The sequence below is a fragment of the Chaetura pelagica genome, unplaced genomic scaffold, assembly GCF_000747805.2.
Source record: "Chaetura pelagica isolate M959 unplaced genomic scaffold, ChaPel_1.0 scaffold108, whole genome shotgun sequence".
Lineage (NCBI taxonomy): Eukaryota > Metazoa > Chordata > Aves > Apodiformes > Apodidae > Chaetura > Chaetura pelagica.
This window is the reverse complement of record NW_009970718.1, coordinates 2,190,666-2,209,137: the sequence shown is the minus strand read 5'-3', so window position 1 is coordinate 2,209,137 and position 18,472 is coordinate 2,190,666. Positions and strand designations below refer to the sequence as shown.

Below are 18,472 nucleotides of genomic sequence, written 5' to 3'. Positions count from 1 at the left end.
ATTCCTGTTTCTCTGCAGTTCACTACTTCCAGTGGCAGTGAATGTACAGCATAACCTGGGCTCTGGCTCAGTGCACCTATTTAGTCTAACCTGCATCTCCGGTCTTGCAACCAGCAACACAATTTTCTTGCATTCTTCGCTGGAGAGCAACGCCACTGCCTCTTCCCGATTCTGGACATCTTGGCCATTTATCTAGAAAACAAATTAAACTGGCACATTAGTTTCTATTTCCACAAAGCAACACACAATAAAGGGCAGATATCTGCTCATTTGTGCTGAATGTATGGACGGCGAAACTCGCACAACGGGCTCATCTTCAGCCCCTCAGTGGTAAGTGCCTTCACTCAATTATGCGCTTACTGTAAGAGCTGTATCGATCGTTGAAGGATGGCGGACATCAGAGGAAGCAGTTATGTTCATAAATGTCCAACCTGCGCCCTGGTAACATACATCTAGCAACACAATTAACCAGCCCCTGACAGGTGACGTTCATCTTTCTCCGTTCAGAGTAATGGAAGTGTCACTCTGAGATAATAGTGCTGGTGGAAGCGAGACTGGTAATGCTACAGCTGAAATCAGTCACACTATGCTGGTAGAGAGCCAATTAGAGCGCTACAGTATTATCTCTCACCAGGCAATACTCACAGGCCATCGCTTATTGCTGCACCATTTAATCATTTTATATTTGTGTGGACAGCTTAGTACCCAGAACCACACAAAACATATGTATCCCCCTTACAAGGGGATAATCAAAATAAAAGTGGTTCTCCAATGAGAGTGTGCTGTTCCCACTACCTTTCTCCTATTCTGTCACCTCATTAAAACAGCCTCGTCTATGACTAGCACACTTTTCATTGTCCAGAACCTTTTATTGAGGGAATAAAATAGAAATCTTATTTTCCATGTGTGTTTTTTTCTAATTCACAGCACAAGAAGTGGATTATTTTCATTGTGGCAACAAAAAAGCACCCCTTGATCTGCTTGAAAATGGGTGAAAACAAAACTGGAAGACAGAATGATCTGAATACCTGGGGGAAATAAATTTTTGTAATGGGATTGATTTCAAAGTAGCAGAAATTTCTTGGTCAAAATGTATAGAGAAAGTTGCATTTCTGCACCTATGTTTGGCCTGAAAAGCCTTGGCTCAAAAAGAAGCTTTAATTCAGATCAAAGAAACCCCAATGTAACCTGATTATCTCACCAGCAGTGAGACCCCTCAAAGCTTACATGAAGGGGGCTGTGGTCTGTTGGAGAACAGAAAGCCAGTTGTCAATACAGAGTTTCCCTAACCCAAAAAAGGAGAGATGCAACTACAGAGGTGCAGGAGCAGATCATAGAATCACAAAATGGTTTGAGTTGAAAGGGACCTTAAATACCATCTAGTTCCAAACCCTCTGCTATGGGCAGGGATGTTTCCCACTAGAGAAGGCTGCTCAAAGCCCCATTCAACCTGGCCTTGAACACTTCCAGGAATGGAGCTTCCACAATTTCCCTGGGCAACCTGCACAATTGCCTTACTACCCTTACAATAAAGAATTTCTTCCTAATATCTAACCTAAATCTCCCCTCTTCCAATTTGAAACCATTACTCCCTGTTGTATAGCTACACATCCTTCTAAAAAGTTTCTCCCCAGCTTTCCTGTTGGTCCCCTTCAGGTACTGAAAGACTGCTATAATGTCTCCCCAGAGTCTTTTCTTCTACAGGCTGAACAACCTTAACTCCCTCAGCCTGTCTTTATAGGAGAGGCACTCCAGCCCTCTGTTATCTCTGTTGCCCTCCTCTGAGGTTTCTCCAGCTTGCACAGAACATGCCCAGCAATGGTGGTTGCTCCAGCGATTCTTGTCAGCCGAGCAAGTCCCGGCTGACTCTGGAAGCACTGGTCCTGTTGGCCCCACACAGCCTGGGGGTGCCCACCCCACACCAGCTGCATCACGAGGGATAAGAATGACTTCAGCCTGCTACATGGAATCTCACCCCCATGGACGGCACTTGTTGGTCTGAAGGTTCATAGCTAAAAATAGCAAAAGTTCAGTTAAGCCTCACTGGGATTGTCCCTATGAAACTTTCTCCTTGACTTTCTAACATTTCATCTAAAATACCCAGGCTGTTCTCAGATGTTTAAGAGACTGTGAATGTGACGGAAAAGGTGTGAGGTTTGTGAGAATGAAAAGGGGAGAGTTTCAGCCTCAAAAAAGTGAGGCAATCAGCTGTAATTTTGTGAGAAATAAACAAAATAGAGCATCCCTCCCAGCCTTAACCAATGCCATCTGCTACCCACAGAAAGTGTCCCCATGCTCAAGGACCCATTTCTCTCCCAGCCTCAGTGTAATCCCCCAGTAATGGCACTGTCACCTTCTATTTATCTGAGTTATCTCATCAATAAGAGTAGATAGAGGGTCAATGTGTTTTCAGATATGAAAGTAAACCCCACATAACTCTCTGGGTGTTAACATTAATGATCAAACTCATAGCTATATATCAGCACTGACATAAAAGTCATGCTCCAGTCTACAAAAGGATAGCAGAATTACCTATGCTTTTTTCTCGCCCCCGGAGTCTTTCCTCACAATTGAAATGAATTTCATTATGAACTGGAGAACATTTGCCTAAACCGCTGTTTACTCTCCGTTCCTTCCAGAAATTTTAGACAGCAAGGAATGGGGAAGAAAATCATAGAATCATAGAATGTCTTGGGTTGGAAGGGACCTCTAAAGGTCATCTAGTCCAACCCCCCTACAATAAGCAGGAACATCTCACACTACAACAGATTGCTCAGAGCCACATCAAGCCTGACCTTGAATGTCTCCAGGGATGGGGCCCCCACCACCTCTCTAGGCAACCTGTTCCAGTCATCCACCACCCTCATATTAAAGAGCTTTCTCCTTATGTCCAACCTAAATCTACCCTTTTCTAGCTTGAGACCATTACCCCTTGTTCTGTTGTTACATGCTCTAGTGAACAGGTCTTCCCCAACCTTCTCATAGGCTCCTTCCATGTATTGGAACGGTCCCCCTGGGCGTTTTCTCTTCTTCAGGCTGAACAACCCCAACTCTCTCAGCCTGTCTTTGTAAGAGAGGTGTTCCAGCCCTCCTCTGGACATGCTCCTACAGGTCCACTTCCTTCTTGTGTTGTGGGCTCCAGAGCTGGACACAGTACTCCAGGTGAGGTCTCACCAGGGCAGAGTAGAGGGGCAGAATCACCTCTCTCGATCTGCTGGCCACACTTCTTTTGATGCAGCCCAGGATGGAGTTGGCCTTCTGGGCTGCAGTTGCACATTGGTGGCTCATGTCCAGCTTTTCATCCACTTGTACCCCCAGGTCTTTTTTCCACAGGCCTGCTTTCCAGCATGTCTTTCCCCAGCCTGTATTGGTATCTCTGGTTTCCCTATCCATGGTGCAGGACCCTGCACTTGGCCTTGCTGAACCTCATTAGGTTCACCTGGGTCCACTTCTCCAGCTTGTCCAGGTCCCTCTGCATGGCATCCCATCCCTCTGGCATATCGACCACACCACCCAGCTTGGTAAGCAGGAACATCTCACACTACAACAGATTGCTCAGAGCCACATCAAGCCTGACCTTGAATGTCTCCAGGGATGGGGCCCCCACCACCTCTCTAGGCAACCTGTTCCAGTCATCCACCACCCTCATATTAAAGAGCTTTCTCCTTATGTCCAACCTAAATCTACCCTTTTCTAGCTTGAGACCATTACCCCTTGTTCTGTTGTTACATGCTCTAGTGAACAGGTCTTCCCCAACCTTCTCATAGGCTCCTTCCATGTATTGGAACGGTCCCCCTGGGCGTTTTCTCTTCTTCAGGCTGAACAACCCCAACTCTCTCAGCCTGTCTTTGTAAGAGAGGTGTTCCAGCCCTCCTCTGGACATGCTCCTACAGGTCCACTTCCTTCTTGTGTTGTGGGCTCCAGAGCTGGACACAGTACTCCAGGTGAGGTCTCACCAGGGCAGAGTAGAGGGGCAGAATCACCTCTCTCGGTCTGCTGGCCACACTTCTTTTGATGCAGCCCAGGATGGAGTTGGCCTTCTGGGCTGCAGTTGCACATTGGTGGCTCATGTCCAGCTTTTCATCCACTTGTACCCCCAGGTCTTTTTTCCACAGGCCTGCTTTCCAGCATGTCTTTCCCCAGCCTGTATTGGTATCTCTGGTTTCCCTATCCATGGTGCAGGACCCTGCACTTGGCCTTGCTGAACCTCATTAGGTTCACCTGGGTCCACTTCTCCAGCTTGTCCAGGTCCCTCTGCATGGCATCCCATCCCTCTGGCATATCGACCACACCACCCAGCTTGGTGTCATCAGCAAACTTGCTGAGGGTGCTCTCAATGCCAGTCTCAATATTATGAATGAAAATATTAAACAACACTGGTCCCCACAGGGACTCCTGAAGGACACCACTTCTCACTGTGTTCTAGCTGGACAATGAGCCATTAAAATGGACCCACATTCTATTTCCTTATTTTGAAATGCATAGATTAGGAATGAAAGTTGTTTCTACTCAGTTGAATAAACTAGGTTTTTTTCTGATCTTTGAAAGTTTAAAATATCATCATTTCCTGTTTGCTTTCTTCAGTAGGTATTTTATATAACAATACAGAAGGCAATGCACTGACTTCTCCATTCCTAGCTGTACACCATGATGTGGTTCCATCACTTAAGTATCACCTAGGAGCCCACTGTCCTCACACCATGCCATCTGATCTGCCTGGGGAGGGAACACCATCTGTCCTGTGAATGTTTTCACATTCCCAACCACAGAGAACAAACCAGCAGCCCCTGTGTGAGCCCTGACATTAAAATATAACACTGTATCCTCTGCAAAAGATGGGCCACCTTGGAAAGCACCTCGTAGACCCTGTTGGGTTAGCTAGACTCCCAAAGCTCATATCAGGGTAAGATATACAGGTATGGTTTTCAGCTAAGACATTTCTTGAAGAAATGAACAGACTGCAGGGGAGGAACAGGCTGATCTTGTGACAAACTGAAAGCCCATGTCCTAAATTAATGAAGGGCAATTATGGGACTGGTCACAGAAAAGTGACTTGTCACATCAGGAACTACTTCAGGGGCTTCAGCCTTAATGATTCCCCTCCTCAAGCATGTTAAAAATCAAAATTCATGAAAAAGCACATTTTTTGTATGAAACTCTTACCATCTATGCTCAGCATGAGTGAGTTTCACCCAAATTTATGCGATTGGTGAACGATCAGCAAGTCTCTGGCACCCATATTTATGTCTGCAGAATCACTGTTTAGAATCTGACACTGAGATCAACATAGTGGAAATGGGATTTGCTAATAAATATGGCAAAAAAAGACACGAGACATAAGGCATAAGGCAGAACGAGTTTGTCATTCTCATTTTTCAGTACACGCACTCTAGCTCCTGGCTATTGTGTTAAAAAACAGACAGACATGGATTTTCTCATCGATCACAGTAACAAAGAGAACTACCTTCCCTCATTAACAGTCCACAGAGAAGACAGCACTGCATGTTTGTCTGAAGAAAGAGTTTAAGGGAGAGTCTATTGTCACATACTTGCAAAATCCGGTCTCCTTCACGGATCCGGCCATCCCTGGCAGCAATGCTGTTTGGATCAACCTGCAAGGAACAATATCCAGTAACTCAACATGGAAAGATTTTTTAGTGGAAATGATAACAGTTGCACAACTGCACAATTTGAAAAAATACCATTTTTACTCTGTACAGAGGCAGTCTGATGTTTCCTTTAGAGTCATATGTGCTCAACAGTGCTTTAAAAAAATCATAAAAGCTTGTTTCAGATAAAAGCCTGAAGACAGAAAGGCTTGGGAGTATATGATTTTCAGATTAATACTTCCCTATGCCACTGTCAGGCATTAACCTTCAGCTGTCAGAGCACAAAGAATTAATGACAGAGTCCCTCTGATCTGGAAGTTCACTGTGGACTGAGGTGCTTCTGCAGCAGTTGATACCTCTATACAAATGGCACTGTCTTTGGGAAAAGGGCAGGTTTATTTTTCTTTCAAGGAAATATTTATAATTAAATGATTATCTCAGTCATCACTCTGTTATTTTCTCTGGAATTCTGCAGCTCCTGAGGAAACAGCAAAAAACCCAAAGGACCTATATTGTATAGATCACTCAGAGGCACTGTATCTTGTTCCTGGTCTGAGTCAGTTAATTTTAAGTTAGTTTAACCTAAATAGATGTTTAGGGCTCCATTAACCATTTATCAAAGTCACTATAGCTCATCCCTGAGCAATGACCTATAGCTCATTGCAGGGCAATTCGATCTATCACCTTTCACTTGATGGTTATCTTAAATCATTAATTTTGCCTCATCATGCCATAAGCTGTTTTTTGAGTCAAGCATTTGGTTTGCAGGTTACATCCTCCACAGCTATTAGATATTATTTTCTCCTTGTGTGCTGCCATAGGAAAAGAAAATATTCTGAAGTGCTTAATCAAGTACAAAGGACAATATAATTACATTCTCTTCAAAAGGTCTGAGAAATTTCTACCATGCAGGAAAACCAGCACGTTTCAGATATAATCCTGGAGTGTATTAAGAGATTCTGCATTTTCTTTGTTTTCACAAGGTCAAACACACGTTAACAGCAGTGCTTATACAACTAGTGGAAGACTTATCCTTGGACAGTTTTATATCAATGCCTCATTCTTGTTCCAAGGCTGTGCTTTTCAGCTGCTTTGACACTGCTGCTGGCCTGTGAATGTGCAGTTTTTCCTTCATAGCCATTTACTGATAAACAGGAGAATTTGCTCTACCAATCGTCTCTGTCCATGAGCTTTACTCCATTGAGAATCACAGAATCATAGAATAATTCACATTGGAAGGGACCCATAAGCATAATTGAGTCCAACTCCCTGCTCCTTGCAGTACTACCTAAAACTAAACCGTGTAACTAATAGCATAATCCAGACAGTCCCTGAATTCTGACAGGCTTGGTGGGTGCTGTGACCACTTCCCTGGGAAGTCTGTTCCAGTGACCAACCACCTTCTGAGTGAAGAACCTTCTCTGAATGCCCATATTTGATTCAAGGTGTCACTAAATGAACAGTTTTGGAACACAGCTCATGCAGGACAATCACCAGTGAGCTTGGACTCACCAATGACACTGGACTCACAAAAGTTCCACTTTATCCAGAAAAACACCCCTCTTTGGATGACTGGAGGCTCAAAGGGAGCTAGTGTTCATGGAATTCTAGTGGACTGACCCTATGAAACACTACCACCCTGTGATATAGGCTAGATGTCATGTTTTCCTGGTGAAGTCAATGAAAATCTGAGGGTCCATCCCATCTCAGTATCTGGGATTCTATTTTTTGTCTGGTGAAAAAATTAAAAAAAATAATTAAAAAAATGAGTCCTGCTGATGTATTCCTCTCCCAAGCTACTCTCTCCATCCATCTGTGGTATGTCTGTGTACCACAACTGTAACAAAACCAGAAATAATAATTATTATCCACTGTCATGATCACCAAGGCTGTGGCAGAGGGAGAATGCCAGAAGGGCATGGAGAAGGTGCTGTTCTCTTTAAAAATTCTGCCTGATTTCCTTCATAAGGGCAGATTTGTTGCAAAATTCAGATCATGCTCAGACTGCTTTGGACTTCCCTAACTATGATGTAGTTAAAAGCATTCACATTAAAGAACCTCACGAGTAATAATTACACTACTTGGGCAACATAATTTAAAATTAATAATCTAAATAAATTGAAACTGACACGTGATGGCAGATGGCTGACATTTCTGCACTCTAGTCTCAGAGCACTTGCTCTTACATGTTTAGCCCCTCCACCAAGAGCATCTCCCACACTCCTCCCCATTGCTATGTCCTCACCTCACTGACATAGATCCCTGTGTCCTCCTCATCATCGGTTCTGTAACAGACAGTCAGGCCCAGCTTCTCCTGGCTACTGACACGGCACAGCTCCACCTCCTACAAGAAAAGACACAGGCTTGTATGGTGGCTTTTGCCATGGGTGGAAAAAATGGTGAGACACAAGGGAGCACGAAGCTGCTGACACACTCATTCTGCAGGACATCCTCATACTGAGTGATCTACTCATACTGCCTAGTCCCAACACAGAATCTTCTGAGTGCATCTTTAAGAGGTAAAATATTCTATGAATTAAGAAGGAAATTCCAGTACATTGCAAGTTCAAACTATATAGGAACAGTTTACCAAGACATGTTGAACTTTGAGAAGTTCATATGGCTACACATCGATTTTGCAGGGTTTTTTGCTTTTGGATAACAGAAGCTGACTTACAGTATATTACATAGTCATTTTAGCCCTATCACACCAAATATTGATTTATAGGATATAAGACAGGCTGGCTACACATCAATCAATCCATCACACAAGTGCCACTTCCTTCTAACAGCAATCCAAGCCATAAAGCAAAAACACATTAATAGCATAATTCCTTCCCTGGCTAGGGATGTGTAGTGCCACTGCTTCATTGCAGAAGCTGTTAGATAACAGAAAGATGTTTCAAGGAATCTCCTGTGGAGCTGAACAGCCGTGACATCCCCCTCAATTGTGAGATGATGCAGAAAACATATTTTTACTGCCAGATGTCCCAGTAGTGGCATCTCATGAAAAGTGCAAGTTTTAGGGCAGATGGCACAGTGATAACTACTACATACACCCATCTGAGTTAAGCATCTTTAGGCTTTCATGCAGGAATCATTCACAAAAATGCAAAGCTGCACTTGGTTTGAACACTGTGAAACAAGTAATTGTAATAAAGCACAATGAATTCAGTAACACAGAGTATTAGCTTGTTTGTAAATGGAAAACATTACTTGATATTTTTATTTAAAGGAAGTCTGCAGGTGACATTTGGGGCTAAACAGCTTCTGCTTCTCATGGCTGTGCAAAAGAAAGGTGAGATAAACCCATGCTTCAGTTCTCAATCTGTGATACAAAGCTTGTTCCTCGCCCTCCCCAGAGATTTCGAGCAGATTAATCCACAAACAGGCACAGCCACACAGTGGCTGTACAGTACTGAGTTGGATCAAGCTGCAGGGACCAGGTGTCAAAATACCACAACTTACAGAGAAACCTGCAGTTCACACATATGGGTTAGTCAATGAACCCTGTGCCATTTTAATTTCAGCTGAACATCCCTCACAGAGTGCACTGTTATGGTTCGCTCCTCTGCTTCCTCACTAAAGAATATCTACAAGGGTTCAGTACCTGTGTAAACCATATAAACCTCTCCCTGGTTTTTGGACATTTAATGTCTTCATGAAAATGTAGACAATACCATGAAACCTGTAGTATTCTTTAGTTTTTCTGAAATATGGCAGGGATTTTAAAGAGGGTGGTAAGAAGTGGAATTAGTTTCCAGTCCACGTTACACGTATTGGGTTTGAAAGAAGAAACATGGGATTGTGTTTTATTAGGAAAGAGAATTGCAGTGACCTGATTTTGGCATTGGGAGCAAAAATATGTGTACTGGAGGGAGGCCTATTCAAAACCCGTAATTATTGATGCCTCCAGAGGGAAAGAGCACTTGACTAGAACTGTAATATTAGGGAGAAATTACAGTAACAAAACGGCTTCAATTACAGCAACAAGGTATACTTTTAAGGAACGAAGAAGCTTGTGGTCCCTTGGAGGCCTATAAGGAAGCCTAAATACACCATAAAGAACTGAGACTGGGACCTTTAAATCAAGGCAAATGAGAAGCTGTGCACAAGCTGAAATTCATTGACTTTCATTGTCCTGCCAGCACAACCGCCTGTCTCCCGGAACTGAGCCTGGACAGGGGCCCCAAGGACTGCTCTGAACGTAATTTCTTTGGCTGGGAATGACCTTGAAGTTCTCGTGGATGATTTGTCTCAAAATGTTACTAAAAAGCTGTACAAGTGTTTCAGGCTGAAAACAAACAGAATCCATTCCACGCACTGGCTCAATTAACAGAATAATGTAACCATTTAGCGCACAAAAGAGCAAAGGAAAATGAGAATGACCCTAGAGGCTCCATCCTGTGAGTGCAAAAGGCTCACTACAACTGTCTCTGGGAACCAGCTGGTGACAAAAGTCAGCAACTATTATCCTCTGACTCGGCTGCATGAACCCTGGCTGTGCACGGTGCTGGAGTCACCTCAGCTTTCATTTCCTTGCTCAGTAACAGAGCTCAGAGCTGAGATCTCCACTCAGTACTCTTGGGACTACCTCCTTCCTAAATGACTGGTGTATGGGGTGCAGTCTGATGACTGCATGTGGCTGTGACCACTTAGAAGCTATAGATACCTGCAACTGAGATACTGGTAGTTGTGTCAAAGGCCCAATAAATATTTAATGTTTTTCAGTCCAAACTCGAGTATATACTCAAGTAGTACCTTATTCAGCATGAGGGAGAAGCTGGATGAGGAGGTCTCTTGTGTTGCTTTAAAAGTCATTCCAGGTAACTGCAGAACTACACTAATGACATCTTTTTTACAGCAAACAGAATGCACCCTGGTCACATTTAAACAAATTAGGGTTGGCAGAACATCTTTGGACTATATTAAAAAAACTTTATATCTTTACATAACAAGCACATCTGAAACAACTTCAACAGAAGAACAGCAGTTAAGACCTACAGCACATGGACCATCGTTGGATTTTGTGTCAGATGCTTTTTAGTGTTGTGTTTGTTTTTTTTTTCCAACCGGTCTTTAGCAGAAGAAACACTAATTTTGGCAGCAGTCATGGGTTTGTAAGAACGTAATTTCCTTCTCTAAAATTCCTTTTCATACATGCACATATGCAAACAAACGCACAAACACAAGTATTTTCTTTCTCTTTGGGTTTTCTGTGAGTGCATGTAGTGACTGAACCTAAGACTTCAAAATTCAGCATTTTAAAAATCTGAAAGAAACAAATTTGGAGATTCACAAAGTGTGCTGAAAGACAGATGGTGGATGTAGAGGGACTGAGGAGAGAGCTTGGGAGATAACAGCCTTCCCTGCTTTTCGGCAGTCTGAGGCAGCCACCTCTCAACATGAAGGGTATTCTGCTGCCAAAGGACAGAAACAAATGCCGTATCTTTGACTTGCTCCCTCTTTTCCCTTTGTGGGCAGAACAATAATTCAGTGCATTGCCACAGTGAGGACAATACTTAAATTATTTGGTTGAAAGATAGACATGGAAATTACAACAAGGACTATCCTGTCTTGAAAGACTGGGATGAAAACTTTCAAGGTAGCTCAGTTTTTCAGAAACAGAAAAGAAAACAAAGAGGTGTAGGTCATGCTTCTGAAGGACTGAAAACTGGTTATATTGGTCATCTTCTAAAGTGACGGAGTAGGGGCTGTAGTCTCTGGCTCCCAGTTAAAGGCTGTCATTTGCTTCAGTGATGGAAAACCAGATTACAGGCTGTCAGCCTCAGGAGACATAAGACCAAACAAGGTGCTGTCACCTCTCTGGAGAGGGAAGGCTAGGTTAATACTGTCATTTCTCTCAAGTGGTAAAGAAGTAGATTATAAATGTCACCAACTAGGCTGTTGGCTTTCTAGAATTGCTTAGAAGAGGTTAAGGGCTATTAAAGGAGACCTTGTAGAAGTTTACATCAGTTTGCAGTTATAGTGGGTCTTTCTACTAAAAGCTAGAAGATTACAAAGGGTAAAGCTGATGGTCTGTTAGACCATGAACCCTTCAGTGACTGTTCTTAAACAGCATTTCTGGGGCAAAAAGAGGTCTGAACTTTTCACATTTTCCCTCCACATACTGGGGAACAGATGACAACCTAAGAGGAAAGTTGGCAGAGTTTCTTCTTGCCTAACCCAGAAGACATTGACAAGAGTTATCTGACAACTCTGTGCTGGAATAACTGCACACATGGAAAGCTTACTCTGACTCATTTTTCTTTGCTGAACACTCTGCCAATGGTCTCTACTAAGCCATGCACACCTTGAAATCCTTCCACCACTTCCTGTCAGGATTAGTTACTCTTTGTTTCACCAATTTATAGTGTGACTGAGCTCTACCCCCATCTCATCCCTGCCTATCAGTCTCTCTCGTCTCCATTTGAACCATCCCACCCTGGTACCCCTCTCCACCAACTCAATTCTTCTGTCCTCATCTTCAAATCTCTCTGCAGCTCACTCTTTCTCTAAATGATCCTTCATCCATATTAACTGACAGCCGCCTCAGCCTTTTCTCCCACTTCCTCTCAAACTTCTCCATTCTCAGTAAGTGCCCATGCCCACACTGCCCCCGCATCACCTTCCTTTTACTCTCACCTTATAACCCTGTTAACTATAGAAATTTGTACAGAAATTATTGCCTAGTAAGAGCATTTTGTGACTTGTTTTCCTTATCTATAAGCAGAAAACAATGCAAACATCATCAGGGTAGCTGGACATAAAAGAATAAATTATTACAGTGTCTGAAAGACACTGCAGGAATATTATAAATACTCTACACTCTTCCAACATTCTCTGTCTGCCTTTATAGCAATTGTTGCACACCACTAAAAGGACCAAAAGAGACTATCAAAATTGTAATAGCTATTGAGTTCCCTTCACCCCTACAGTGTATCAGAGTAATAGGTCCCATGAACTCCAGTAACACCATCAGAAGGGACAGAATGGAATCAAAACACAACAGTATTTCTCCTACACAGACAGCATGTGATCATTTTAGTTAACATTTAAGTCCTCATTACAATGAGAAAATCATCTCACCTTCGAGACATAGTCAAATACCAAATTAATTTTAATGAGGGGTACTCTCCAGTGTAGCAGAACCCATGGTTCATAGCTCAGGGTTTTATTTTTGTGACATGGTAAGATAGATATTCTGTTTATGAAACAGTCAACTATTTAATTTCTTAGCATTAATTGGCATCTACCTTGTCCCATTTAACTCTGTCATCTTTAGAGGAAAAGAACATCTGCTTTTCATGCTGGTAATGTATCAGTACAGTCCAGTCTGAAAACAAAAACACTTTGCTTTTTTCCCCTCTCCCCTTCGAACAACTCTCCTGAATCTGGGGACAGAAAGGAGAAATGAAGTTTTGCTATTTACAACTATGAAATTACCAGGTTTTTCATTAGGAGTACTCAACACTACTCATAGCAATACTCAACAGTATGCACGGCTTTTAGAAAAGGAAACCTCCCCAGTGTTGTGGAGAAGGATTCCTACTTCACCAGAAGAAGGATAAAAGGCTGCCAGTCTGGAAAAGTCCTTGTGTGGTGAAACAAACAGTGCAATTCAATATGCCTTATCTTCATCCTAAAAGGTATGAAAGAGCTGTAGCTTGGCTCTAGTCTCTAAGGTGGCTGACAAATTCCATCTGTGAAGCCCACAGTATTATAACGCATTATAAGGAAAACTGATTAAGAGAGAGGCAGTCTATGGAGATCTCCCTGGGTTCAGAATTTTTTCTGCACCATAGGATGACTATTAGCATCTCCTGGACCAAAACCAGGTTATGAATTGGTGCAAGTTGCTATTACTGCAACATCAAGGAAAAAAAACAACAACACTGAAATAAAATGTTATCTTCCTAGCCACCCAGAACAATGAAGTTACCACCAACTACTGAATTATTGCCCGTCACTAAATAAGTGGCCATGTGCTTACTCTGAAACAACCCCAGGCGTGAGCTGAAACACCTTCATATTCTATCTCTTTTCAACCATTATCAGGCAGAGCTCCAACTGCTTTACACAATTTACCTCACATCTGGGATGACCAAAGAGATTGCAAATGCTAAAATACACCAGGGTTTAGCTGATTATGCCCTTGTTTTCCGCAGTTTCTTTCACAAGCACTTCTAAAGCTGCTTCCTTGTGCCAGGCTAGTTATTCTGTGTTGTAGCTTTGACTGCACTTTCAGAAGAAATCAAAGCTTATTGAATGCAATGAGCTGACCCAATATCTGATGATCCAAGGTGGAGGAGCATAGTATTTATAATAAATTTTAAGAAAAAGAGAAAACAAAACCAAAATAATAAAGGAAAATAAGAAAAGAGGAGTAACTTTTATTTTTGCTTTTCCTTTTTACCTGTAGTAATAGCTGAGAAGCTGTTTTAATGTTCATCTTGCTAATGGCATAATTGACAGAATGATCAACTGAAGGAATGAAGCACAAAAGGCCAAGTAGAGAGTACTTGCAGAATAGCTCAATGAAGAATTAACTGAGAAAGTACATCAAGGTCTGACTTATTTTAATGAACTGGTTATACTGAAAAAAAATAATCCTCATCCATCTGAGCCACAGTCACTCTTCTGAAGCATCAAAGAGAAGTGCATGGGGAGTACAAACATCTTAAAATTGAGATTCTTTCTTCATTATTGTTCTGAGTCTGCATCTTGAAAGCTAATGTCACTCCAGTCTCCAAAAAGGGCAAGAAACAGCACTCAGGTAACTACAGACTGATCAGTCTCACCTTCATCCCCGGAAAGATGATGGAGCAGCTTATTCTGGAGGTCATCTCTAAGCACATGGAAGAAAAGAAGGTTATCAGTAGCCAGCATGGATTCAGCCAGGGAAAATAATGTTTGACTAACCTGATAGCCTTCTGTGGTGGTGTGTCAGAATGGATAGGTGCAGGAAGAACAGTGGATGTTGTCTTCCTCGACTTTAGTAAGGCTTTTGACACTCTCCTATAACATCCTTGTGGATAAGCTCAGGAAGTGTGAGTTAGAAGAGTGGACAGTAAGATGGATAGAGAACTGGCTAAACAATAGAGCCCAGAGAGTTGTAACCAATAGTACAGAGTCCAGTTGAAGACCTGTTTTTATTGGTGTTCCCCAGGGGTCAATACTGGGCCCACTCTTATTCAACATCTTCATCAATAACCTGGATGAGGGGATGGAGTGTATCCTCAGCAAATTTGCTGACTATGTGAAGTTGGGAGGACTGGCTGATACACCTGAAGGTTGTGCAGCCATTCAGTGAGATATAGACAGACTGGAGAGCTGAGCAAAGATGAACTTAATGAGGTTCAACAAGACTAAGTGTAGAGTCCTGCACCTTTGGAGAAAAAATTCCATGCAACAATACAGATTAGGGGTTAACCTGCTAGAAAGCAGCCCCATGGAGAAGGACCTGGTGGACATCAGGTTATCCACGGGTCAGCAATGTGCCCTTGTGGCCAAGAGAACCAATAGTATCTCAGGATGTATTAAGAAGAGTGCGTCCAGCAAGTCAAGGGAGGTTCTTCTCCCCCTCTACTCTGCCCTACTAAGACCATATCTGGAGTATCATGTCAAGTTCTGGGCTCCTCAGTTCAAGAGGGACAGGGATATGCTGGCAAGAGTACAATAGAGGGCTATGAGGATGATTAAGGGACTGGAACACCTTTCTCATATGGAAAGACTGAGAGACCTGGGGCTGCTTAGTCTTGAGAAAAGAAGACTGAGAGGGGACCTTATTAATGTCTATAAATATCTGAAGGGTGGATATCAAGAATGGGCAAGTCTCTTTTCAGTGGTGCCTTGTGATAGGATGAGGGGAAATAGCACCAAGTTACAACACAGGAAGTTCCACTTCAATGTGAGGAAAAACTTTTTTACTGCGAGGGTGAAGGAGCACTGGAACAGGCTGCCCAGAGGGGTTGTGGAGTCTCCTTCTCTGGAGACTTTCAAGATCTGTCTGGAAGTGTTCCTGTGTGATCTGCCCTAGGTGTTCCTGCTGCAGCAGTGGCTCGATGATCTTCAGAGATCCTTTCCAACTCCTACGACTCTATGATCTTCATCGGTGATATCAACCTCCACTTTACACACACAGTTGAATTTTGGCTGCTCTTCACACTTTCTGTCCTGCAAAGTCAGATCAATTTTACCAGCTTCTTGCTAGTGATTTATGTAAACTATGGAAACCAAGTAAAGCTTGCTCCCAGCCTCATAATTATGTTTAGCAATCCCAGCTCTGCAGTTCTTATCTCCTCACAGAGAATGAGGCAAGCACTGGATCATTACAAGGCAGAGCTCCTGGCAGCATCTCACTAGCCATTTTCACTTTCTTGGTTTCTTCCTCCACATGACTGGAAGGGTGTACCTTTTTCAGGCTGCCAAACCACTCGTCACATATATTGCTACCTTCTATAATATTCAATCTTCCTAATGCCTCACACTCTTTATCACTGGCAAGTAATTCTGCTCATGAAATAAAAATAAACAGAACAAACAGAATCAGACTTATCCCTTCTCTTTTCTTACAGAATAGTTAAATTCAATTAAGTTCTAGGAGGGCACAGAGCTAAGAGTGGACCTATGAAAAAGAAAAATTAATCTCAAACTCAGAAGTTATGAGAATGGCATTAAACTTTGCATAAAAGCATATGTTGCAAATGAGTGTGGGCATAAAACAGGAAACAACAGCCTGGATCTGCAACAAAACAGCAGCATCAGCAGAATAAATGGTGCTCTTTAGACATCCTTGTATAACACCATTTATTTCACCTCTGAATTTGTACCATGTAGCAGGAGTTGTGACTGTCATGCACAAAAATGATCAGGGTATGTACAGTGGGTAACATTACATGCTTCAAACAGATGCTTGGTGTTTCAAACAAGTATCATATTTCACCTTACCAAATAATGTTTCTAACTCTCTTAGCTGGGCTTTGTTTAGCAGTGATGTCTTTAACAATGGCCAGGAGTAACTTGAGGAAACTCAGAAAAAAGATATGTAGATCCTAGTATCAGTAGAAATCATTGCAACAATCTCTTTTAAATATAATGACCTACTTTTTTTCTATGGGCTACTTATCTGTTTGGATTAAGAGAGTCTGTGGTGCCTTCAATATATATTTAACAAAGTAATTTCATTTTAAGGTAGATATTTTTTTTCAGGCTTGGGGTGGGTGTTAAATACTTGTTTACTTGTGTCTGTGTGTACAGAGGGAAGGCAGTATGTGTTCATACATTGATGTATATGAATATATAGGTACATACAGTGTGTATATATCTGTGTCTAAGTGCATGCCAGGCAGGCATACGCTGCAGAGTCTCCAGTGGCAAACACCAAACAATTAATTTAAGAGCATGATTGCAAGACTTGAAAACACACTGCTAGAATATACACTTATGAGAAATCAAGTGTCAGATGACCCTATAACTCACAGAGCCAGATACATTTAGAGCCATCTCTGGACTCTGCCTTTTAATGACAAACCATTTTGAAGACTAATTAATAACTCTAAAAAGAGAAATGACAAAAGGAAACAAGAATTACCAGTTTGCTAGAAAAGATCCTCTGCCATAAGCTAGATCAGTCAAACATAAAACCCCTCTCTCACTTTACATCCATGATAATTATATGTTTAGGCTAGGCTACTGTAAAGAAACATCTCAGAGGACAGACTGCATAGAGGAAACGTCTATCACTGCAGCTTTCTTAAGTGTACTAATAAAAAAATGATCAAAACCACCTGGGATTTTGAGACTGCCAGACTGAAGACAAGTAGTATGTCAGGCAAACAAAGGCTTCCTAGATCTGAGAACTATCCTAATACCATCAAGAGTTAAGCTCTCTTGTCAAAAGGATTTTCCAGGAAACAGGCTAATGTCTGTGAAACACAGGCTAATTGCGGGCTATGTAGCAGAAGTTCAATGAAACTGCCCTCCCCTTCACAGGTCACTGCAGGGTCTTACTGCATTATTTTAACAAGGAGTAAACTTGTATTTAACTGCTTGTAGCAGATCTAATTTACAAACATTGGCCACTTCCATTGGAAAAAGAATGCTTCCACCAGAAAAGCAAAGCTCTTAACTCTTCTGGTACCTTCACCATGGAAGGTAATAGACATCTCAGGATTTTAGCTGATTATACATAGTTCAGTTTTAGAACCCACACAGTAAAAGCCTATGAAAGTTTGGAAGAGTTCAAGATTTCACTTTTAAAGCAACTGACATTCTTGAGTTGTGAAAATATCCTAAAAAAACAAGTTACTTTCCCCCCACTCTAATATTCCTACTATGTTCTATTATGCAGATTTTACATAGCCAGGCACATCCACAACATACTTGGGGGCTATTTGGATGGAAATAGAAACGCTATGGAGCAAGACAGAGCCAGCCTAGACGTAAACAAGCTGGAACTGCTGGCAGCTGTGCTGTTACAAATAAAATTGCATTCCCCACTGTCTTCTCACTTATCAATTTTGACAGAAGACTGTCCTGACTTCTCATAAACAGCATCGAAAAGGACAAATCACATTGGGTGTCAGATTTGCCAGAATGGATTTGGTTGGTAGCTTTCCACAAAGAAACAGTGGTTTATCTCCATTCCACATGGTGGGGAAAAACAATGCTCCGTCCAAGGGGCAGGGGCTCTATCTTATAGGCTAAAGTCTCATTTAATCCTCGTTTTTTAAAGTCTGCTTTAGATTTAAGAATCTCTGACACAAGATTTGTTTACATCAAAGCAGAAAGGAAAAATATCAGCAAACATTTCTCAAACGCATAATCCAAAAGCAAATACAACATAGAATGAGAAATATTTT

The 18,472-nt window shown here is 42.1% G+C and overlaps 1 protein-coding gene across 1 annotated transcript in view; it reads right to left on the bottom strand.

Annotated features, from left to right (window-relative positions):
- The window catches only part of PDZRN4 (PDZ domain containing ring finger 4), a 106,524-nt gene that overhangs the window by 11,871 nt on the left and 76,181 nt on the right, over positions 1-18,472 (bottom strand). The window contains exons 4-6 of the mRNA XM_010006276.1: positions 7,855-7,953; positions 5,550-5,612; positions 91-192 (exon numbers count right to left, since the gene is read on the bottom strand). Coding sequence (XP_010004578.1) covers positions 91-192; positions 5,550-5,612; positions 7,855-7,953 — 264 coding nt within the window. The remainder of the gene's footprint in view (positions 1-90; positions 193-5,549; positions 5,613-7,854; positions 7,954-18,472) is intronic.